General features: G+C 37.7%; 1 protein-coding gene and 1 long non-coding RNA gene across 3 annotated transcripts in view; one reads left to right on the top strand and one right to left on the bottom strand.

Annotated features, from left to right (window-relative positions):
- The window catches only part of LOC112653468 (proline-rich protein HaeIII subfamily 1-like), a 29,759-nt gene extending 22,475 nt beyond the window's left edge, over positions 1 to 7,284 (bottom strand). The window contains exon 1 of the mRNA XM_049108442.1: positions 5,422 to 7,284. Within this exon, the coding sequence (XP_048964399.1) occupies positions 5,422 to 5,854 (433 nt within the window). The 5' untranslated portion in view covers positions 5,855 to 7,284. The remainder of the gene's footprint in view (positions 1 to 5,421) is intronic.
- Positions 4,470 to 24,572, top strand: part of LOC112653469 (uncharacterized) — a 123,631-nt gene continuing 103,528 nt past the window's right edge. The window contains exon 1 of one of the 2 annotated variants that reach the window (XR_007409844.1): positions 4,470 to 5,230. This is a non-coding gene — a long non-coding RNA (uncharacterized LOC112653469). The remainder of the gene's footprint in view (positions 5,231 to 24,572) is intronic. The other variant, XR_004814541.2, reaches the window with a different exon arrangement.

Raw genomic sequence — 24,572 nt, 5'->3', positions numbered from 1 at the left:
ATTAGAGTCCATTTTTCAAATTATTACTTGTTACCTTTGAACAAGAAAGGTCCTGCACTGTGTCCTCCCTGCCTGATTTTTTGCCAAGTTCTCTGTCCCCTTTTGAAATGTGGAACCAAAGGTTTGTCCCTTCAAGGGACCATGGGGGAAGCTTTATGTTTTAATGTACCATGAAAAGAAAGATGGGGAAAATGAAGAGGCATCGCCACAATCTCGAATGTCCCCAACCTGTAGCAGGGTTGGAGGAGGCAGTCCTTAAGAAGTTGGTTGAGGGTTCATTTGTATTTCCAGGGACACTTTTCCTCTTGAAAGCATTTTCCCTGGAGACTAGATTCCCAGGCCTATAGATCTAGATGAAACCAAATGCCAATACATTGTCGAATTTTACATTTATATTTCCATTCTGTTACAAGCCAATTTTTAAAGTAAACTTGTGGAAGCATTGAATCATTCCTTTAGCAGTATTCTGTGGGAGAAATTACCCACAACTCAAAACTTGCTTTACATGAGTTGTGATATGGAGACAGCAAGGAAATTGGAAGGGCAGGGGCCAGTTCTTGGCTCCTAATTTTATTTTCCCTGGCCCTTAACTGTCTTATTCCAGAGTTCAGTCTACCATGGTATCTTGGACTTTTTTTCCTTTTTTTAACTCCTCCTACTCTCCCGAGTCCTCATCAGTTTCCCAGGAACCAAGACATGCTCCTGTTTTGTTGGGTTATTAAATGTATCACTGAATATAATCATATGTCATCATTACTTCTGCAAGAACAATATCTCAAATTTCCAGTCTCATTTTGCATTTGATTTCTAATTTCCAGTACAGGGGCTGAATTAATGGTCATCTGCAAAAGCTGGAAAACCAGTTCTTGGTTTCAAATTCAGCTTGCTTGTCACCATAGTGTACTCAATCAGATGATAGAATGAGTATGACAGGGGCACTGGGTGGCTCAGTGGTTGAGCGCCTGCCTTCGGTTCAGGTCATGGGCCTGGGGTCCTGGGATTGAGTTCAGCATCAGGCTCCCCACAGGGAGCCTGCTTCTCCCTCTGCCTATGTCCCTCCCACTCTCATGAATAAATAAATAAATAAATCTTAAAAAAATAAATCTTAAAATAAAAAAAAGAATGAATGTGACATAGCTCCACAAGCCCCTCTAGACAGAGGTTCAGTCACAGGGACTAGGGGATGACTGAGGCCACAGATTGTCCTTTCTATTTTTTTTTTTTTTAACTAGGCTCCACACCCAATGTGGGCCTTGAACTCAGGACCCTGAGATTAAGAGCCACATGTACTACTGTCTGAGCCAGCCAGGTGACCCCAGACATGTTCTTTCCTTAAGCTCATAAAAAAGTAAATAAAATGTATATGCATGCATACATTCATGTATAATACATGTATAAGTGTGTGTGTATATAAAGCAGACATATAATTTGTAGAAATGTATTTCTATATGTATAAATACATAAGCATATATATATGTTGAAATACATATATAAATATATATAAATAAAAAATATATAAATATAAATATATATATATATATAATTCCCTGATTTTCCATTTTATTACTCTCTAGAGGCACCACCATCTTAACTTCCACATTAACTGACCCCCCAAAACAAATAAGAAGTTACAACTATAACAGCCACTGCTTTAAAGGAAAGAAAATGCCTTTTGCCATTGACTCTAAAACTCTTCATTAATGCAACATCACCCAACTTGTAGTCTGAAACTCACCCATATCTTTTCTATTGTACTTTTCAACATATTGTTTCCTGTTCATTTGCAAAGTGTTACCGATTGCCAGGAGGCATCTCAAATGATCAGGGTACTTGTGGTACCTGGCATTTGGCTCCCAAGCCATGCCCCAAAGACTCAATGGAACATGCGAGGCAAAGGATAGCTCTATTTGCCTTTGTCTTTAAGAAAGTGAGTAATTGTCTCCCTCCTTGCCTCTTTCCTCCATGGAGAATTTACTGGCCCCAATTTTTAAAAAAGCTCCTACCACACTCCCATTTTCTGTAAGTGCAATTAGTTGCAGGTACAAAATTTGGAGCAAAGAGGCCTCTCGTGGCCCGTTGTGCCTGCAGTTATCCAACTGTGGCTGCAGTTTTTCAGTGCACAACTGATTGCACCCACAAAAAGAAAGGCTAAACTCTGAAAATGGGTCCCTTTAAGACAGTTGGGGGATTGCATGCCTCCCATTGGCAAATTGCAATCTTTTATAGAGACATAGGCATCGCTCTGGCTCGCCCTGCAAGTCTGAAATCCAGGTTAGGCATCTCGGGTGGGGAGAACCCCCTGTCCACACACCTCCCCCACCGCCTCTGGAAAGCAGGGGTATAGCCCCTCCTCAACTCCACCTCACCCCCAGTTTCACCTTGAGCTACTGGTGGACAGTGCATTAGTATGCAGCACTCCCGACTTGGTCTCCTGCTTAGTTCACCAGTCACTCTCCAAAAGGGTTTGAAGAGAGAAGCTCGGTCACACTGTCAATATAACACATTTAACCAACTCTAAATTTGCTTTAAAGAGACAGCTACAAAGATTGACTTTTGCAAAGTGACTCACTCCACCATGCAGCAAAAGACGTCCATTTGCTCCCGACTGTTATTAACTGTGTCACTGAGTACATAAGAAAGGGTTTTGAAGGAATTCCAGTGTGAATCCACTAATTCAATAATCCAATAACATAAATTCAAGTAATGGATATTAATACTATGTTCAAAACACGCTCGCAACTTTTATATCTCTCTTTCTCCAACAGACAGAGCATGCGTCGCCGAGAGGCTCCTGATGAAATAATAAAACCCAATTCTCATCTAGAAAAAAGAATCATTATAGGAGGATGGTAATTTACTTTATATGACCTTCAATTGATTATTCTGTGGCTGCTACACAAATATCACAGGAGCTATTGATCGTAAAACCTACCAAATAGATCTCTAATAGCTTTTACTGGGCAAAAATAATTATGCTTGCACTGTGGTCAAACACACATAAACCAATGTGGAGGTATTAATGTATGCTATTATTACCCATCTGTCTGCGAGGTATGGAGAAGACCCTTCATGGGAACACACTATGTCTGAGCCTATGAAAGCTCAATATCCAAGCCAACAATTACAGCCAGTTACACTGAAAAAAAAAAAAAAATTGATTACTGTAACTAAAAGCTAGGGCTGGAAAAACAGAGGCTGCAGCTTGCTTAATAAAAGTAAAATCATAACAAGAGAAATCCTAATTGAGGAGGAGTCCCTGGCTGGGCGCAGGCAGAAATTGAATTTCCCCGTGGTGTTGGCAACAGAGTAACTTTTCAGAGTCAAGAGCTTTCTACCCAGCCCAGATCAAGATCAATGATCAACACCCGTAAAAGGTCAGGATGTCTAATCAAAGAACAGATCATCTATCTCTCAAGGAAAAGTGTACAACATAATCCAGAAATGCGGCGCTGCTGGCCACGGAGAGCGAGAAAAAACCCAGGGAAAGAGGGACTCCGGTTCCACTTTGGTGAACAGTAAGAATGCTCCGCTCATACAAAATGTGTAGCCAGACCTGAGTAGGCTACTGTGAGGTGGCTCAGGTGGGCCTGGAGCTGATGAACAAAAGCCACCGAGGAGGGGGGAACTTCTCCAAGTTCTGAGAAAAAAAAAAATATTTGAGACTTCAGAATTCCCCAGCAAGCAAAATCCCTCCTATCACTTGCTCTCCACCTGCCCCTCCCCAGCCGGTACTTTAAATAATAATGAAAACATAGATGCATTAATACAAAAACAAACAAACAAACCCTTGCTATCAAGGTGTTAAAATAAGAAGTGATCGATTTCTAACACCTGGAATAAACAGACCAGAATGCTAATAAGAGTAAGTGATGGATGGCACAGAAAGAGAGACTGTCACCTCAGTGTGGACTGCGTGTATTTGACGGAGGAGAGGAACAGGGGGCGGTTGGATCCCATGAAACAGAACTGAATCCTATCCCGTGAATCCTATCCATGGATCCCATGAAACAGAACAGAAATGGAATGTGCAGCTGGAGGGCCGTGCATGCCAACGACAAGGGTGGTTTGCTAAAGCACTTCTAGTTCGACCACACCCCAGACCAAGAGAATCAGAATGTGGCTCTAGGCATTGGTATTTTCTTTAAAAAAAAAAAAAACCAACCCAGGTGTGGGTCTCATGTGAAGCCAGGTTTGAGAACCACCAGCTTTGAGGATCTGAGACCCTTCTTAGCCAGGGCGGTTCTCAAACAGATGAGAAACCTGGACCTTCCCATATGTACCCCTCCTCTGGCAGCAATATGGCTCACATGTTTGTTTCTCTTCCTTTTTGGCATTATCAGTTCCAGTTGTTAAAGGCAGGAAAACTGGGGTCATTGATCTCTCTTTTGTGATTTATGATTCAGAAGGAAGCCTGGGGTGGAGGGCTGGGGTGATGCTTACTGCTGTGCTTGCCATTATTTATTTTTATTTTTATTTTGTTAGACACCTGCTTTTCTGGAAAACCTGGAAGCCATTGGCAGGGCTGTCTGGACCCCTCCTCCAGTCCTCCCAAGGCCTTGCCTGGACACAACTGACATCTACATAGACAGTCACACTCGTGGAACACAAGGGGGAGGGGTGGGGATTCGGTGTGGCCTCAGTTGTTCTCAAATTACATGATAAAGTAGATGTAGTGGATCCTTTACACCAAAAGGCGTTGTGGAGTCCAGTTATAGGAATGCATAACATGTTAGCAGGACTCATTGTAGCCTCCTCCTCAGAAGAGCCAAGGAACTCAGCCACACCCTTAAAGGCAAGGTGATTGCACTACAATTAGTTGACCTATCTGGAAAATTAAAGCTTCCCTGTGGTTTGAGGTTCTGCTCCTTTCTTTTTCTTTTTCTTTTTTTGTTTTTTTTTTTTTTTTTTGAATTCTTACAAGCTTCTGTTTTTGTTTTGTTTTTACCACCCTTGAGATCCAGGTGAGGCTTTTGCTTGGAGTAGTTTGTGCATCCTATGGAGACAGGTTATCAGCGTTGTGCTAGCATTGTGCACTTCGGTCTGGGGTGGGGGGTTAGGTAGGTGTTGGGGTGCGGTGGGGGGGAATTCTGCTTGAAGTCTGCGTGGGCCAATGCCGAATTCAGACTTGGCTGCCAGACCCACCACGAGTCCGTGCTGTCCAAAGGGAGCAGACCGGAGGCAAGGAATCCTAGCGCTCAGATGTGTTCTCACTCACTCCTCCCTTGCTAAGGTAAGCGTCGTCAGCCTTCCACTTGGTTCAGAGACGAACCCCAGCGCGGGCGCGCGTGTCCGCACACGCGGACGGCAGACCAATCCGAGGGGCGCGTGCCTGAAGGGAGAAGGCGATCCCGCCCCGCTCACCCCACCCAGGCCCCCGCAGCCTGCCCCCGCCCCACGCCGGGCCCCGTCACCCGGACCTACCTGCCCGGTCCTGGCCTCGGAGAGCGCGCGGGCTGCCAGGGCACGGCCCACCTGGAGAGCGCGGCGAGCGCGGGGGGCGCGGGGAGCGCGGGGGGCGCGGGGGCGGCGGCCGCCCCGCAGGTGCGCCCCACCTGCCGCCCGATTGGCCGCGGCGGCGGCGCTCGGCGGGAGCGGGGCGGGTGATGGATGGCCTGTCTGGCCGCCGGGGTCCGAGCCGCGGGGGGCCCCGAGTGTCCACGGCAGCGCGCGGCGCGGCGCGGCGCGGGCACTGGGCGGGGAGAGCGAGACGCCTGCACAAAGGGACCCGGCTCGCCGCGTTTGGGTCTTGAAGATTAGTTTCTATTATATCTCCGTGGGAGGAAGGAAAACGCACGATGGGAAAGTGGAGGGCGAAGAGCCCCGCGCAATTTGGGACCGCTGTTTGACAAATCATCTCGCCATCGGAACAATCCCCGAGCCTCCCCTTCCCAAACTGCAAACAGTTTTGACGTCCTGTTTGCCGGTCGTGTGGCCGATGCCCCCGTTGGTTATACGAAACCAGACCTCAACAGTTAGGTGCAGGCTCTCGTCTCGGCAACATTAAAATCATTGGAAATAGGTTTCAAAAAATTGGGGGGCGGGGGGTGTAGGAGGACACGATGCACTTTAGATGGTCTGTGCAGGATAAAACAAAAACAAAAACAAAACACAATTGGATATTAAATGCTTAAAAAAAGAAAAACCTTAGCTCCAAAAGAGTAAAATAAAATAGAAGAGTGTGTTCCAGAGATCATTTTGCACTCTAGAATGTAAAATTTTCATAATTTGTCTAGCTTTTACGTGCTTAAAAGTCATGAGCAATTTGAATGTTTTGTTTATCCTTGCAAAAAGATGACAGCACATGGTTTTAGGCAATTCGATTTAGGAAGTGTCCTTTTACAAACTCATTAGATTGAGAGTAGGGATTGAAGCAGACAGAGGATAACAGGAAAAAATATGTCATGAACCACCAGAGAAATTGGGTTGGTAGAGAGCTATTGTATCATCCGGGCTCTTCTTTGGCAACTGAAGGGCAGGTGCATTCACCATGAGTGTTTCCTCCTGTACAAGCTGCGGCACTGAAGCTAATACATCTCATGTCAAGAAATAAGGCAGTCCTGCCTATAAGCTGATTTTTACCTCTGAGAGCAAAATAGTTTAGAGAAAACAGTAGGATATTTTTGGGGGGGGGGGGATGTTATTCCACCTCATTGTGCTTTAGAATACCCACCATCCATCCGACTTCTGTCCTAGCAACCACCACCCCTAAGAAAATAAAAGCCATACTTAAAATAGCAATAAGTGAAATTGAATCATGTCACAGAGGTGTATTTTATCCCATTGTGGTTGGAAATGAGTCAAGGGAGCAAGAACGTAGCTCCACGCAATTTCTCTTTGAAATACCATATTTTAACAGTACAACAGTAAGTCAAAAAAATTAAAGAAACTTAATCCCATCGAGCTAGCACAGATAGTGTATTGGCCCTCCCCCCACAGTAAAGCACACATGAATTAAATTCATGTACGTTTCTTCCTAGAATTGTTTTTATGTATGCTTAAATATTTATAAAAGAGTTCATTTGAATCCTGTGGGGTTTTTTTTATATATGATATCAAAAGAACTTTTTAATATTAGTAGAAGATAGCCATGTTAATCAATTTTAGTAACACCCTAAGATTTCCTTGAGTGTATATATAATTTGATTAACCATTTCCTCATTGTTGGTTATTAGGTAGCTTCTAGCTTTCAATAAAGTAAATAATACAGTAAGGAACATCTTTCCGTCTTTTAAATTATTGATTTCAAAGAAACCATTTAAATGGGACACATAGGCCATGTTTAACGAACATCTTGATAATTTTATACAATAATTTCCAAATTGCTTTACAAAAGAAGAAGAAGAAGAAGAAGAAGAAGAAGAAGAAGAAGAAGAAGAAGAAGAAGAAAAGGAAAGAAAAACAAAAAACTTGTAGCTTTCCATCCTATCTAACAGGAAAATATCTGGTCACTTTATTTTACAGTATGCTCAGCGTTATTGAGAATATTAATAAAAAAATATTTGGAAAAAAAATATTTGGTAATGTAGCAGGTGTGCTCATTTCTTTTGTTTTCCTTGATTATTAATGATGGTATCCTATTGATCCTTTTAAAAAAAGGATTTCCCTCTTTGCTTTCCCTCTTTTCAATTTTTGGTTCCCCTTTTATTTAATTATTGAGATACCTCTGGTCAACATATGAAAACGAAATACTACATTTCTACAAATTTCTCTTTCATGGTGTCCATTTTCTTTCTTTTTTTTTTTTTTTTTTTTAATTTATGATAGGCACACAGTGAGAGAGAGAGAGGCAGAGACACAGGCAGAGGGAGAAGCAGGCTCCATGCACCGGGAGCCCGACGTGGGATTCGATCCCGGGTCTCCAGGATCGCGCCCCGGGCCAAAGGCAGGCGCTAAACCGCCGCGCCACCCAGGGATCCCCTCATGGTGTCCATTTTCAACTAGGGTTGCACCCCCTGGTTAAAAAGACCATAGCAAGAAATCCCTGACAAAATTGGGCTAACCTGCAGTTTGAGATGATCTATTGAATTTAGATTTCCAGCAAGCTTCTGCTTCCCCTCCATTGTGACACATAAAATGATATTATCCTCTGTGAAATTACCCCGGAAACTTAAGGTACTTTATAGCAAATCGTATTCTCTCATTAGGAAACTCAGGATCGTTGATCCTTGCACTAGCTTTCTTTCTCGCCTGAAAATTTGTGTTGTTTTCTTAGGCTGCGATGTGGTCGTTTAAAAATGCCTTCGTGCGTTTCCGCACCTTCACAAGTGCACCAGTGCCCAGTAAATAAAGTAGCAGCCCATGTCCCTTTTAGCAAAAGCTATATATCTGTTCAGACTTGTAATTTGCTCCGTTTATATCCTTTGCCCTTGAACTCTGGTTATTAACGCAATGTTTCTCCAAATGATGCCATATAACTCTGCTCCCAGCACATTCACGGTGACACCACGCAAACATTCCAAGGGCCAGGGCCAGCTGAGGAACGGAAGAAATGATGACTGAATTGTGGGAGTTTCAGCACATTACTCACGATGGAGCGGCTGTAAAACTCTGGCTGTGAATATTCAAATTGCAACAAGGCCAGCGCCAGACTTTTGCTAATATTCTGAGGTCTGACTTGGGAAGCAATTTTGCAAAGTAGCTTTGATTAAAAAGGAGGCAGCCAGAACACTTCTCCCAAGAAATGAACTAAAAACCCATCAAAGGATTTGAGACAGGTGTCCCAATTATACATCTTAAAAAAAATTATTTGTGGTCAGTCTGGGGGTGCGGGTGGGATTTTTGCTCAGTTATAAACCACAGATTGTATAGGTAGTAGAACCATAGATTGAATTCCTTTGTGTAAACTGTAATGAAATGCACCCATTTTTGTTGTGGTTGTTGTTTGCTTTAAGTAGTTTGCATCCTATGTCTTAAGACTGCTAAGCATTAACTGGGCTTAATACTGTTTTCATTTTAAAATAGAAAAAAAATGCACTGATTAATATTGTGTGAAGTTTTGGAGAGGAAATAGGACCAGACTGCCTCTACAATTTCTGTGGAGGGAATGTACTGATTAACCAAATTAATAATTTAGGTATGATCGCAGAGACTGTGTGAAACCTCGTTTGGAACGGAAATTGTTCTCCCACATTTTAGAAAAGGACATTTACAAAAAAGCCCCTTTCTTTTAAAATGAGGAAGTCCTACGTAGAGGATAACATGGTGGAAGAAAGAGCCTGCCCAGGTCAGCCTATTTTGAAATGTTGTATTTGTTTCAAAATAATATCTTTAAAAAGTTTATTTTTTCAAAGCTTGTTATTTGAACAAGTTTTAGTAGATTCATATTGAAATGACCTTCCAAAAAAGTTTTCTGTTTTTTTTTTTTGGGGGGGTGGGCAGCATTTTACCCTTAAGCAAATTGTTCATGGCAATGAGATTTAATTGGTACACCTCCTCCAAAAAATTCTTGGCTATGCATAATGCATTTCCTACAAAAAAAAATGTTGATGGGAATGAGAAAATAATATACCATCAAATATCAAATTTTATGCTGGAACATAAGCTGCCTTGAAACCTCAGGGCATAAGTCTTAGTACTCACTGTGTGCCTTTAGAAAGAAAAAAACACTTTCACTACTCCGATTGACTACACTATTAATGCACAAAAGATGATTTAAGTACATTTACATCTGTAAATACACACGTGAATGTTGCCAATGGAAAACAAATAAGCTATAGCTTCCCAAGAACACCAAGCACATCTGTAAAATATTAGCTGCCCTCATTTCAGTATTATTTCCGGAGGAAAATGGATTCTAGGTTCCAAGTAACATATATTAAGAATAGTTTGGAAAACAGTCTTTTCATGACTATGGAGCTGTCCATTTTCTTCCTAGTCTCTCTAATCAACTATACTTAAATTAAAGGAGTTTTTCACATTTAAGTAAAGAGACTCTTCTGAGCGATCTTAATTTGAGTGCATGGTTTGGCTAAGGAAGATAAAAGTACTGATAAGGGAATTTTGATTTTTTTTGTGTGTGAGAATTTTAGAATCTCCTATTTACTGGATGAGCTAGCTCTTGAGGCAGACACCTTGGTTACATCATTAAATCTGAATCCCCATGAAAGGAATGCCTGATGAACGCCCTCAATCTCGTTATTGAATTAAATGCATAAATAAACACAGTTGAATGTTTATTGTTGCATATCATGTAACTGAAATGTAATGAAACTATGGGCTTTATAATATTAAGTAATTTTAATTAAACTAGATCTTGTTTATGGTTTCCTCATCCTAAAACATCACAATGTTTTGCTTTCTGTATTTCATTCAGAAAATTATGGTTCCATTGTGCTAGTAAAACCATGTTTGGGGGTGCCTGGCTGTCTCAGTCGGTAGAGAATGGGACTATTGATCTTGACGTGGGTTCAACACCCATGTTGGACATAGAGCTTACTTTAAAAAAAAAAAAAATGAAGAAAAAAATAAAACCAAGTTTGAAGAACCTGGTCATATGTTTTTTTGTTGTTGTTGTTTTTGTTGTTGTTGTTGTTGTTTTTTCCCCATCTTCTGAACTGATTGCTAAAAGGCACATGTGAACTAAAGCTGTGAATGATGTTAGATGCATATTTTATACAGTTGCAAAGGAAAGCTATATTATTTGGTGGAAAGCATGTGTTTTGGTCTTGATAGAATGAGAGCATTGCTTATTAAAAATTCTGAATGACTTGAACTTTCAGTGGTTATCCACAGACTAAACTTTGGATTTTCTACCTTGTCCTCCTAAATAAAATATATTTATGTATAATGCAGATTCTATGTAGTCAGTTTACACCAATCACAGTTTCAAACATTGACTTCCGAAATGTTAAAAAGAATATTCATCCCTGATTCTGTCCTTCATCCCATTTCCCTTTTCATAAAGATATGTATTTCTAACATTTCTATTAGAACTTGCTTTCCTAACATGTTTGTGTGGCTACTTCTTAAAAACTTCTTCTCTATCTTTTCCTTCTCAGTATTAGTGCTATTTTAGTGTGGGAAATTATCTATTGACTTTCCCTAAAGAAGATCAAGATTTGTCTGTCTTTTCTATCTCTACTCCTTATTTTCTTAATAGTTACATTATACTTTTTAAATTAATATTCAGTGTGCATTATCACTAATAAATTCTACTGAGGGCTGTGAACATTTTTTTTCACAATTTCTTTTTCCCCTGGTGTTAATAATTGCTTTTTTGTTTGCTTCTGTGTTCTTTTACTTAATTTTCTAGTAATTGGCACTATAGCATGATCATCAAATCCTCTCCCAATCTCTCTCAAAATATTCATATATTTCAGTTCCTCTACCAAGGCCTTCTTAAAAAAAAAAAAAATCTTTCCAGGGGGCACCTGGCTGGCTTGGTACATAGAGCATGTGACTTTTGACCTTAGGATGGTGAGTTTGATCACCATCTGGGGTGTGGAGCCTACTTTAAAAAATACATATAATTAAAAAAAAAATCTTTCCAGGACTATCTGGTCTACTTCCCCGTAGACTGGATGCCCTTGTATCTAGGCACAACTGTTTTCTGGGTTCTCCATTCCCAACAGTTTGGAAGATGCTTCAATTATGTCTTGTGCTGGGTATCCTCCTTTCTATATCCCCTTTCTTTCCCTTTCTTGATTTATTTTCTCATATATGTGGTCCCCATTCTCCTATGACTGGCTATAAAAATATGAGGAAGATTTCACAATCTAAAAATGTTCTTATTTTATACAACCTGTTTACTAGTAGTCTGGCTTGGACTGAAGTATAATGCGTAAGTTTCTACCTTTCTAGAAGATGATAATTGTGCCTACTACATGTCTTATTGTTTTCTTAAGATTATATCAACAACTTATATTGTTTAAATGCTATTTTGAGGGATGCCTGGGTGGCTCAGTTGGTTAAGTGGCCAACTCTTAATCTCAGCTCAGATCATATCATCAGAGTCCTGGGATGGAGCCCCACTTTGGGCTCCACGCTCAGTGGGGAGTCAGTTTGAGGATTCTCTTTCTCCCTCTCCCTTTGCCCCTCTCCTCACTCACACACACTCTCTTTCTCAAATAAATAAATAAATAAGTCTTCAAAAAATGCTATTTTGAAGTAATATTGTTAAGTATTTCATCAATTGATTATTCCTGATGTTAGTGAAGAATGCTGAGTATGGAATGGAAATAGGCAGAATGTATGCTGCAGAACTGAATTCTGTTCTGGCCAACAAAGTGAAAGGCACCCCACATTAAAGAAGATTAATTTCTATTATGAGATTATTGAAGGGTGAAAATTAAAATAGGAGAGATAGATTATCGAAGACATACTCAGCAATGTAAGATTTAATTAAAGTAAGTTATTCCAAACTCTATTTGCAGATGCAAACGCTAATAAACTGAGTGCTAGATCTTAAACACACTTTCCTAAAACCTTCAAGTAAAATCTGCTACTCATCATCAAAATATTGAGATGACTATTCTGAATACGTGATTCCTCCACATTGTATTTGAGTTAACATTCCACTTTTACAGTGATTTATTGAATTAACCTCGAAAAATTCTAATTAGCAAGAAAATCAGTATACATCTAAGAATGCTCTGTAATATCAATGCTTTCAAGAATTATACACAGTGAAGTAAAAAGCAGAGTGGATATAAAATAAGATTTAAAAAATATTACCAAGTTTAATATCATTCTCATAAGCTTCCCAAGTCTGGTGCAATATATTCAGGCCTGTGAAGGTCAATACAAAATGACAGATTGAAATACTGTACGTGACTTGCAAAAGTCATTTTTGGGCAAGCTGTTTTCCAGGACTTAAATTAAATTAAAGCATACCTTGCTTGAGACGTTTTTATTTTAACTGGATTGTGGCCTCGTTTTCAAAGAATATCACTTTTATCCCCGGTTGTCAAATAGATATTACCATTGTGAAAATGAGTTTGATAGCATGTGGCAAATACTGATTAAGTGCTGGCTCTGTTTCTTGAAGAAATGATTTTTTTTTTATCATTGGAAATAAAATGCCAAGGGTTTTCCCCTCATAATTTGCAACGTCTTCCTGAGGCTGTAATTGATAGAGGGAGTATGTCCTAGTGTTTAGGAATACACGATTTGAGCCAGACACAGTTGGGTTCAAATCCCATGTCTGTCACTTATTAGAAAACTATTTAACCTATCTGCAGTAACTGGTTACTTCACGTATGAAGTGGGGAAAATAACTAGTGTTTATCAGAATCCAGCAAGGCATATAGCACAGTGCCTGGCTCAGAGGGAGGAGACATTGCTGCTGTCAATGATTTTATCATTGGTCTGTAATTTCATTATTTTTGTTTTTAATTATTAACTTTCCTATCAACTAATAGTATAATTTTAGCGCTCTTGGCTTTGTATACTGATAATGCCGGAGATGAAGATCCTCAAATGACATAATTTGTAATCAGATCAAACGTTTTCTGTGCCTGAGTCACTAAGACTCTGCTCATTTTCAGGCCCTCATGGGTGGATGGTGGAAACTTCTGCAAATCTCACTTCTCTGAGCTTTCTCTGGATGAATTTGATTTTGAGAAGGTCCTTACCTTTGACCCTTGTTTTTTTTTTTTTTTTTCTTATTTCTTCCCTTTTCCTTTATAGGATCTGCCATCATTACTATCAACGAGAAGCCAACCAGACATGTAGTACAGACCTATTTGGTCACTATGGCTCCTTAAGGCATTCCCCCTCATACTCTCAGGGTCCCTGTCATATGTCCTGTCATTACAGGAGTCATAATGAGATAGATGGGCTGAATCAAATTGATCAGTCCTGTCTATTTCAGCCACACTTCTTCATGCCGGATCAATGCTTATTAAGCACAAAGTAAAGAGAAATTTTGGCCACATTTTATGAAACCCTTTTTTTACTTTATTGGTGTTGAGAATAAATAAATTGTTCCCTAGCAATAGCCAACGATGACCAATGAGATATCTTCTTTTTAAGGTTTTCTTAAGTACCTCTATCTTAGTACCTTGAGACTTCTATCTATTTGATGTTTTAATCCAATTATCATTTTATTAAAAACAACCCCATTCTCGTCACTAAGCGTAACAGGTAAAATGCATAGAACAAATGCACATCTTTTTTTCTTCTTTATTTTGTTGTTATTTTTTATTTTTTTTTGAATACCATGAAATTTTTAAAATTTATTTTAAATTCCAGTATAGGGGATCCCTGAGTGGCTTGGTGGTTTAGTGCCTGCCTTTGGCCCAGGGCGTGATCTTGAAGGTCCGGGATCGAGTCCCACATCGGGCTCCCTGCGTGGGGCTTGCTTCTCCTCTGCCTATGTCTCTGCCTCTGTGTGTGTGTGTGTGTGTGTGTGTCATGAATAAATAAATACAATCTTTAAAAAAAATAAATTCCAGTATAGTTAAGATACAGTGTTATATCAGTTCTGAGTATACAATATAGTGATTCAATAAGACCATACATCATGCGGTACCCATCATGACAAGTGCTCTCCTTCCTCCCTATCAATTGTACATTTATGCATTTTGAGGCACACATGCTTTTGTATATAACTTTGCCAAGCATCCCAATGGTTTCCACAGGCCCCTCATCCAAGAAATGTAACAAGAGTTTCATTTACATTTATTCGTGAAGAACAAAAAACTAGATATTAGACCTCCAAACCTTCAGATATTTGAGTGTATCTTCATAATCTGAACACCTCAAGGAGTGGAGGTAGGCAGAGCTGGGCAGAGCACGCAGTTGTCCATTCAGTGCGGGCCTATCTATCCACGTGGCTACAGGAAGAAGAGGTTGGAAAGGAAGCTGAACCAGCCATAGGCCAAAGGTGGGAGCCAACTTTCCCTCTCCTCTCAAGTTCTAAAGAAGATTTCAAAATAATTGTAATAGTAGATGATAATTACATTATTATATTACTATTATTTTGAAGACTTTATTTTTTAGAGCAAATTTAGGTTTATAAAGAAATTGAGAGGAAGCTACAGAGATTTTTCCATTTATCCCCTATCCCCACACATGCATGGTCTCTCCCATTATCCACATCACTCACAGAATGATACATTTTTTTGCCAAGGATGAAAATACACTGGCATATAATCATCCAAAGTCCATAGTTTACCTTAAGATTTAGGTAATAGGTGATTATACATTGCATGGGTTTGAACAAATTCATAGGAACATATATCAATCATATAATACAATACACAGTATTTTCACTGCCCCCAAATTTCTATGCTCTACCTTTTCATCTCTTGTGTTTGTTCCCACCCCTGGCAACGACAGATACTTTTACTCTCTCCATAGTTTTACTTTTCCAGAAAGTCATATGCTCAGAATAATACAGTAAATAACCTTTTCAGATTGACTTCTTTGACTTAGTAATACGCATTGAAAGGTCCTTATGTCTAAAATATAGGAGATGAAAAAACACTATATGGCCATCTCAGCAGTTTGGGAGTTAGTCTTGAAATCAGGAACCGTGAAGTCTCCAACTTTTTCTTTTTTGATATTGTTTTGGCTATTTTGAATTACTTGCAAATATATATATATTGAGAAGGAGACACATCTATGAATCTATGATTCTATAAAGGAGACACATCTATGAATTGGATTGGGTAGGGTTTTCTTAAATATGACATCAGTCATTTTGACATATGACACTCCACATTTTGGAGTGAACTTATCTATTTCTGGAAGGAAAAGGAAGATGGAATTTTGATAGGATTGTATTGAAAGTGTAGGTCATTTTGGAAAATATTGCCATTTAATAATATTATATTTTCCAATCCATAAACATGGATGTCTTTCAATTTATTTAAATCTTTAACTGATTTCAAGAATATATTATGTTTTTCAATGAATAGTTTTGTACTTCCTTGGTTACATTTACTCATAAGTATCTTACTCTTTGTGATGCTATTATATATAGGAATGCTTTCTTAGGTTTCATTTTGTGATCCTATTATATATGGGAATGTTTCTAATATTTTCACTTTTAAATTGTTCATTCCAAGTGTGTTAAAATACAACTGGGTTTTGGTTAAAAAAATAAAAAAATTAAAAAATAAAGTTCCTTATGTCATTTCATGGCTTGATAGCTCATTTCCTTTCTGTGCTGAATAATATTCCATTGTCTGGATGTGCCAGTTTATTTGTCGTCACATCGCCTGAAGGATACTTTGGTTGCTTCTGGTTTTGGAAATTACGAGTAAATCTTCCCTAAACATTCATGTACAGGCTTTTGTGTGGACATAAGTTTTCAGCTTCTTTGGATAAACATCAAGGACTATAACTACTGGATCATACTTACCAGAATATGTGTAGTTTTATAAGAAACGTCCAACTGTCTTCCAAGGTGGCTGTGCCATACTGCATTCACATGAGAAATGTATGAGATGCCCTGTTGATCCACATCTTTGATAGCATTTGTAATGAATTTTGTTTTGTCAGTGTTCCAGATATTGATCATTTTAATGTGTATAGTATTATCTCATTGGTGTTTTCATTTGTACTTCTGATGACATATGGTATAGAAAAAAAAAATGTATGCCACCCGCACATCTTTGGTGAGATGTCTGTTAAGAACTTTGGCCAAGTTTTTGATTGGATTGTTTGTCTTCGTATTGAGTTTTAAGAATTCCACATATATTTTAGTTAATAGCCCTCTGTCAGATGTGTCTTTTGCAAATATTTTCTCCAAATCCATGGCTTGTTTTCTAAATCTCTTAATATTGCCTTTCACAGACCAGAAGTTTTTAATTTTAATAAAGTCCAATTTATTCTTTCATGGCTCCTATCCTCTATGTTGTATCTAAAGCACATCACAATATCTGGGGTCATCTAGGTTTTCTCCTGTGTTACCTTCTAGGAGTTTTATAGTTTTGGATTTTATGTTTAGGTCTATGATCTATTTTGAGTTCATTTTTGTAAAGAGATAAGGTCTGTGTCTAGATTAATGATTTCACCTGTGGATATCCAAGTGTTAAACACCATTTGTTGAAGAGACTACCTTTGTTCCATTGTGTTCCCTTTGCTCCTTTGTCAAAGATCAGTTAAGTATATATGTGTGAGTCTATTTCTGGATGCTCTATTTTGTTCCATTGTCTGTTCTTTTGTCAATACCACACTGTCTTGATTACTGTCACTTTATATGAAGTCTTGAAGTTGGGAGGTGTCAGTCCTCCAACTTTGTTTTTCTCCTTCAATACTGTCATAGGTATTCTGGATCCTTTGCTTATCCGTATAAACTTTAGAATCAATTTGTCAATATCCACCAAATATCCATCCAACTTGCTGGATTTTGATTGGAATTACATTGAATCTATAGATCAAGTTCAAAAGAACTTGACATTTTGACAATATTGAGTCTTCCCATCTATGAACATGGAATATCTCTTCATTTATATAATTCATCTTTGATTTTATTATCAAAGTTTGTAGTTTTCCTATAAAAACAAATGTTGCACATTTTAAAAATATTTATACGTAAGTGTTTAATTTTTGGGTGATAATGTAAATGGTACTCTGTTTTTAACTTCAAATTCCACTTGTTCATTTTGGATACATAGGAAAGCTATTGACTTTTATATGTTAACCTTGTATCCTGCAACCTTGCTATAGTCATTTGCAATAGTTGTAGAAGGTTTGGTGAATGTGTGTATGTGTGTATGTGTGTCAACTCTTTCAAGCTGATGGATGTTGGCTATAGGTTTTTTGCAGGTAGTCCTTATGAAGTTGAGAAAATACCCTCTATTTTTAGTTTACTGACAGTTTTTGATCATGAATGAGTGTTGGATTTTGCCAAATGGATTTTCTACATGTAACATTTGATCACATGATTTTTCTTTTTTGCCTTACTGATGTGATTAATAGTCTTTATTTAAAAATTTTTAAAGCTATCACAGCACTTTATTTTTCTTTCCAATTTTCTTGAAATAAAATTGACATATAACATTATGTAAGTTTAAGATGTACAAAGTGATGATTATATGTGTATAAAAATGATTACTACAATTAGATTAGTTAACACATGTATTACCTCACATAATACAAATTTTGTGAATTTTGTGTGTAGGGAGAACCCTTAAGATCTACTCTCTTAACAGCTTTCATCACATATAACAGTATTGTTAACTAGAGTCATCACACTGTACGTTTGATACTCAGAATTTATTGATCTTATAATTCTAAGTTTGACTCTTTGACATCTCCCCATCCTCCTCTCCCATTTGATTTTCTGTTTCTATGAGTTTGGCCTTTTTCCCTCAGATTTCATGTATAAGAGAGATTATACAGAATTTCTATTTCTCTGATTTATTTCACTGAGCATAATGTGCTCAAAGCTCACCCATGGTATTACAAATGACAAGATTTTCTTCCTTTTTATGGCTGAATAATCTCTCTCTTTCTCTCTCATTCTCTCCTTCCCCACCCCCCCATCTCTCTTTCTTTCTCTGTATATGTGTGTACATTTTCTTAATCTATTCATCTGTTGATGGGCACTTAGGTTCTTTCCATGTCTTGACTATTGTGAAATACACTGCAATGAATCTGGGGATGCAGGTAATCTCTTTGTGATAGTGATCATTTCTTTCAGATATATATTCAAAAATAGAATTACCAGATTATAGGGTATTTTATTTTTAATTTTTTGTGTAACTTCCATGCTGTTTTCCATAATGGCTGCATCAATTTATATTCCCACCAACAATGCATTGGAATCCCCTTTTCTCCACATCCTCATTAACATTTGTTACCTCTTATCTTTTTGATAATAGCCATTCTAACAGGCAGGGGGTGATAACTCCTTGTGGTTTTGATTTGCATTTCCATGACAGTTAGCTATGTTGAGTATATTTTCATGTATCTGTTGGCCATATGTATGTCTTCTTTGGAAACACATCTATTCAAGTCCTCTGCTCATTTTCTAGTCAGATTTTTTTCCTTCTTTGCTAGTGAGTTGCATGAGTTTCTCCTATGTTTGAGTTGTTAGCCTCTTACCTTATATTTGGTTTGCAAATATTTCCTTCCATTCTGTAGGTTGCCATTTCATTCTGTTGATCGTTTCTTTTGATGGGCAGAAAAATTTTAATTTGATGTAGTCCTATTTATTTGTTGCTTGTGCTTTTGGTGTCATATCAAAAAAATTCATTTCTAACACCATTATTGCGGAGGCTTTTTCCTCATATTTTCTTCTAGGAGTTTTATAGTTTCAGGTTTTACATTTAAGTATTTAACCCATTTCAAGTTAATTTTTGTGAGTGGTGTAAAATAGAGGTCCAATTTCATTATTTCCATGTGAATACTCAGTTTTCTAAACTCATTTATTGACCCTTGTCAAAAATTAATTGATCATGTATTTGTGGGTTTATTTTGGTACTATCTATTCTACTCCACTGGTGTGTGTGTGTATGTGTGTATATATGTGTTATGACAGTTGCTTACTTTTTGGCTACTATTGCTCAGTAGTATACTTTGAAATCAGGAATTGTGATGCCTCTGGCTTTTTCCTTCTTTCTCAAGATTGCTTTGCATATTCGAGTTCTTTTGTGGTTTCACATGAATTTCAGGATTGAATTTTTCTCTTCTATTTCTTCTGTAAAAAAATGCCATTGGAATTTTGACAGGAATTGCATTGAATGGTAAATGGATTTGAGTAGTATGGGCATTTTAAAAATATTAATCATTCCCATCCACAAGCAAACAATACCTTTCCATTTATCTGTGTCTTATTTCTTTCATCAGTGTCTTAATTTTTTTTTAAAGATTTTATTTATTTATTCATGAGAGACACAGAGAGAGAGAGAGAGAGAGTCAGAGACATAGGCAGAGAGAGAAGCAGGCTCCATGCAGGGAGTCTGATGAGGGACTTGATCCCGGAACTCCAGGATCATGCCCTGGGCTGAAGGCAGGTGTTAAACCACTGAGCCACCCAGGGATCCCCTCATCAGTGTCTTTACAATTTCTAGTATTCAGGTCCTCCACCTCCTTTGTTAAGTTTATTACAAAATATTTTATTTTTATGGTGCTATTGTGAGTGGAATTATTTTCTTTCTTTTTGTTTTCAGATATTTTCTTGTTAGTGCATAGAAATAAAACTGACTTTCCCATTTTGATTTTATATTCTTCAACTTAGCTGAATTTGCTTATTGATTCTAGCAGTTTTTTGGTGGACTCCTTTAGGTTTTCTACATGTAAGATCATGCATCTGCAAAAAGAGACAATTTTATTTCTTCCTTTCTTTTTTCTTTTTAAAGACTCTATTTACTTATTATATAAATAAATAAGAGAGAGAGAGAGAACAAGCAGGGGGAGGGACAAGTGGAGAGAGAGAGAAAATTTCAGGCAGGCTCTTTGCTCAGCACAGAACTTGACACAGGGCGTGATCACACAACCCTGAGATCATGACTTGAGCTGAAATCAAGAGATTCTTGATGCTTAACCAACTGAGCCACCAGGCACCCCTTTCTTCTTCCTTTCTCATTTAGATGTCTTTCTTTATTTTATTTTTTTTCCTACCTAAGTGCTCTGACTTGGAATTGCAGTACTAGGTTCAAATGGAGAGTTGAGAATGGGCTTCCATGTCTTATTCCTGATTTTAGAGGAAAAGCTTTCAACTTTTCACCATGAATGTGTTAGCTATGGGTTTGTCATCTATGTCCTTAGTATTTTGAGTTATATTCCTTCCGTACCCAATTTGCTAGGAATTTTTATCATGAAAGGGTGTCAAGGGATGCCTAGGTGGCTCAGTGCTTGAGCATCTGCCTTTGGCTCAGGTCCTGATCCCAGGGTCCTAGGATCGAGTCCCACATCAGGTTCCCCGAGGAGCCTGCTTCTCCCTCTGCCTATGTCTCTGCCTCTCCCAGTGTCACTCATGAATAAATAAAATTTTTTTTAAAGGTGTTGAATTTTGTCAAATGCTTTTTTTCTGCATTTGTTGAGAAAATCGTATCATTTTTATCCCTCATTTCATTAATGTGGTGCATTGCATTCATTGATTTGCATATGTTGAACCATCCTTGTATCCCAGGAATCAGTCCCACTTGATTATGATGTATGGTCCTTATAATGTGCTGTGGATTTCAGTTTTACTAGGATTTTGTTCAGAATTTTTGCATCCATATTCATCAAGGATACCGGCCTATAGGTTTCTCTTCTTATAATGTCCTTATCTGACTTTGGCATCTGGATAATGCTGGCTTTATAAAATGAGTTTGGGAATGCTCTCTTTTCAGTATTTTGGGAGAGTGTGAGAATAAATTATGTTAATTCTTCTTTAAATGTTTAGTACAATTCACCAGAGAAACCACCTGATCTGGGGTTTCCTTTTTTAGGAAGTTTTTGTTTTTTGATTTTGTTTTTTGATTTTGTTTTTTGTTTGTTTTGTTTTAAGATTTTATTTATTTATTCATGACAGACACAGAGAGAGGCAGAGACATAGGCAGAGGAGAATCAGGCTTCCTGTGGGGAGCCTAAAACAGGACTCTATCCCAGGACCCCAGGATCACACCCTGAGACAAAGGCAGCTGCTCAACCACTGAGCCACCCAGGTGCCCCTTTGAGAAGTTTTTGATTACTGCTTTACTATCCTTAGTCTTTACTGATCTGCTTAGATTTTCTATTTCTTCATGGTTCAGTTCTGGTAGTTTGCATATTGGTAAGAATTTATCCATTTCTTTAGGTTATCTGATTTGTTGGCATCATATAATCATTCATAGTAACCTCTTAACGATCCATTGTGTTTCTGTGGTGTCAGTTATAATGTCTCTTGTTCCACCTATAATTCTGCTTATTTGAGTCCTCTCTCTCTCTCTCTCTCTCCTTTTTTGGTTGGTCTAGGTGAAGGTTTGTCAGTTTTATCTTTTCAAAACTAAATTTGAGTTTCATTGACTTTTTTCCTACTGTCTTCCTAGTCTCGATTTCATCTATTTATGCTCTAGCCTTTATTATGTCCTTTTTTTTAGCTCACTTTTGAGCTCCATTTGTTCTTATTTTTCTACTTTCCTGAGATGTAAAGTTAGGTTGTTTATTTGATACCTTTTTTCTTAATGTCAGTATTTATTTTAACATAGATATTTATGACATTGTTAATAAAATTTTCTTAATGTAAGTATTTTATAAAATTCCCTTTTAGAACTGCTTTTGTTGCACATCATATGTATTGGTATTCATTTTCATTTGTCGAAAATACTTACTGACTTTGCTTTTGATTTCTTTCATTCTTTAAAGATTTTATTTACTTATTTATCTGAGAGAGAAAGAGAAGGAATAAGAGGGAGGAGTGGCAGAGAAAGAGGAAGAAGCAGACTATCCATTGAGCAGAAAGCCCCATGCAAGGCTCGATCCCAGGACCCTGGGATCATGACCTGAGCTGAAGGCAGATGCTTAACCATCAGAGTGATTCAGCCACCCCTGAACTGACCTGTCAGTTGCTCAGGAGTATTGTCTAATTTACACATTTTTGTGAATTTTTTCAATTTTCCTTCTATTATTGATTTCTAGTTTCCATACCACTGTGATCAGATCACACTAGGTTTGATTCCAACCTTAAATTTTTTAAGACTTGCCTTGTAACTTAACATAAGATCTATCCTGCAAAATGTTCTGTCAAAGCTCAAGAAGAAAGAGTATTTAATGCTGTTGAATGGAATGTACTATATGTGTCTGTTAGGTTTATTTGGTCGATAGTATTGTTCAGATTCTCTGTTTTCTTACTTTCTCATGGATGATCTAGTCACTGTTGAAAGTGGGGTATTAAAATCCCCTATTATTGTATTGCTGTCTATTTTTTCCTATAGTTCTGTTAATATTTGCTTTAAATATTTAGGTACTCCCATGTGGAGTGCATATATATTTTCAATCATTAAATGGTTAGTAGTTTTTAAATAACCTTATTGGTAAAACTACAATGTTGACAATCAGCTGTGTGTCAATCACTATTTTTATCTTTCTTATTATTATTACTGGTCTATTAAAAGTCCAAGTCTGAGACCCACTGACTAACTACATATTTATTACCATCTTGCTAAATGGTGGGTGCCATGTTCTGAGCTGGGTATGTCAAATTAGGACACAGCCCCTGCCCGTGTGGGTCAGCTCCATGAAGGCAAGACAGTCTCTATATTTTTTTTTCTTTCTCGTCTATAGTATGCCTCATACACAGTAAGTGAGAAAGAAACATCTTTTGAATGGGTGAACAAATGAAACTGTGTCACATTCATACACTTACCTGATCACTATTAGTTATCACTTAACTAATCTGATTAACTAAAATTTCTTAAATGGTTACATGTATAGGCTTATGAGACAGAAAAAAGGAATGGGAAAGGGAAGAAGCATCCATCTCACCAACCCATAGACTTGGGCAAGTCATTCAATGTCCTCTAAGAAAATATACTAACTTTATAACTCTCAAAATGTCACCTTTGAGAGTAATGACATAAATGGAAACATTTGGGCAACTCTCAATGCTAGACCTCTTTCTGTGTTCTCTTTCCACTTTCAGTTCAAGAAAAACTGCCTCCCTCAAACCATACACACACAATGTTATTTAAGGAAATTATAGAGAACATGGCAAGCAGATAGTGTTTATTATTTTTGAGTAGGTCAAATTATTCTGACCTCTCATTGTAGAGTGTGGGCAGTCATATGCCATGTTCTTCTACTTTATAAGACTTGGAACCTTAGTTTAAATCGCTTAAAGGAAATCTCTTGAAATTTTTTTTAAAGATTTATTTATTTATTGGCGAGAGAGAGACAGAGAGAACATATGTGACAGAGGAATGGGCGGAGGGAGATAATCCCAAACAGGCTTTATGCTCAGAGGAGAGCCTGATGCATGACCCTGAGATCAAGACTTGAGCTGAAACCAAGAGTCAGATGCTTAACTGACTGTGATACTCAGGTACCCCAAGAACTCTATTGTGGGGTAACTCTAATTTGGGTAAGGTTGTCTATACATATTAAGCCCTCTACCTGAATAGATGAGAATAAGATTGGTTACCTAAATATCATTAAATAAAGTAGTCAAAATTTCTTTAGGCCTAAAATATGCTTCATCATAATTTAATAAACTGCTACTTATCTTTGGAAGTTTACCATAAGAAAATGTTTGTAATGATTTGAGCTAAAACTCTAATATTCAACTATAAAGTGTTCTTACACATCAGTAAGAAGTCCTATAGAATGGGCAAAACATGAACAGTGAATTCATGGAAGAAAAAAAAGACACAATAAATGTAGGAAACAACTAAATAATAATTTATAAAACAACATGTTTATGGAATACTAGTCACCAAACAAAAGCAAACGGAGAAACTATTACCAATTTTTGTCCTTCATATTGACAACAATTAACAAAATATTAACAAACAAATGTTGGAAATGATACATACTCATATATGGTTGATAGGAGTTGGCAGGAAGTTTTTTACTCAAATATAGATTGACCTAGCTATCTCAGTAATAGAAATTTATTCTGAAAACTAATTTTACATCATGGGTGCAGAAAGGACTTATTATTAACAGTGGAACACTAGAAATGATCTCAATGTCCACCAAGTAGGTAAGTGATTATC

Source organism: Canis lupus, chromosome 3 (assembly GCF_003254725.2).
Source record: "Canis lupus dingo isolate Sandy chromosome 3, ASM325472v2, whole genome shotgun sequence".
NCBI classification, from domain to species: domain Eukaryota; kingdom Metazoa; phylum Chordata; class Mammalia; order Carnivora; family Canidae; genus Canis; species Canis lupus.
The sequence above is the reverse complement of the archived record's forward strand: the minus strand, read 5'-3'. Positions and strand labels throughout refer to the sequence as shown.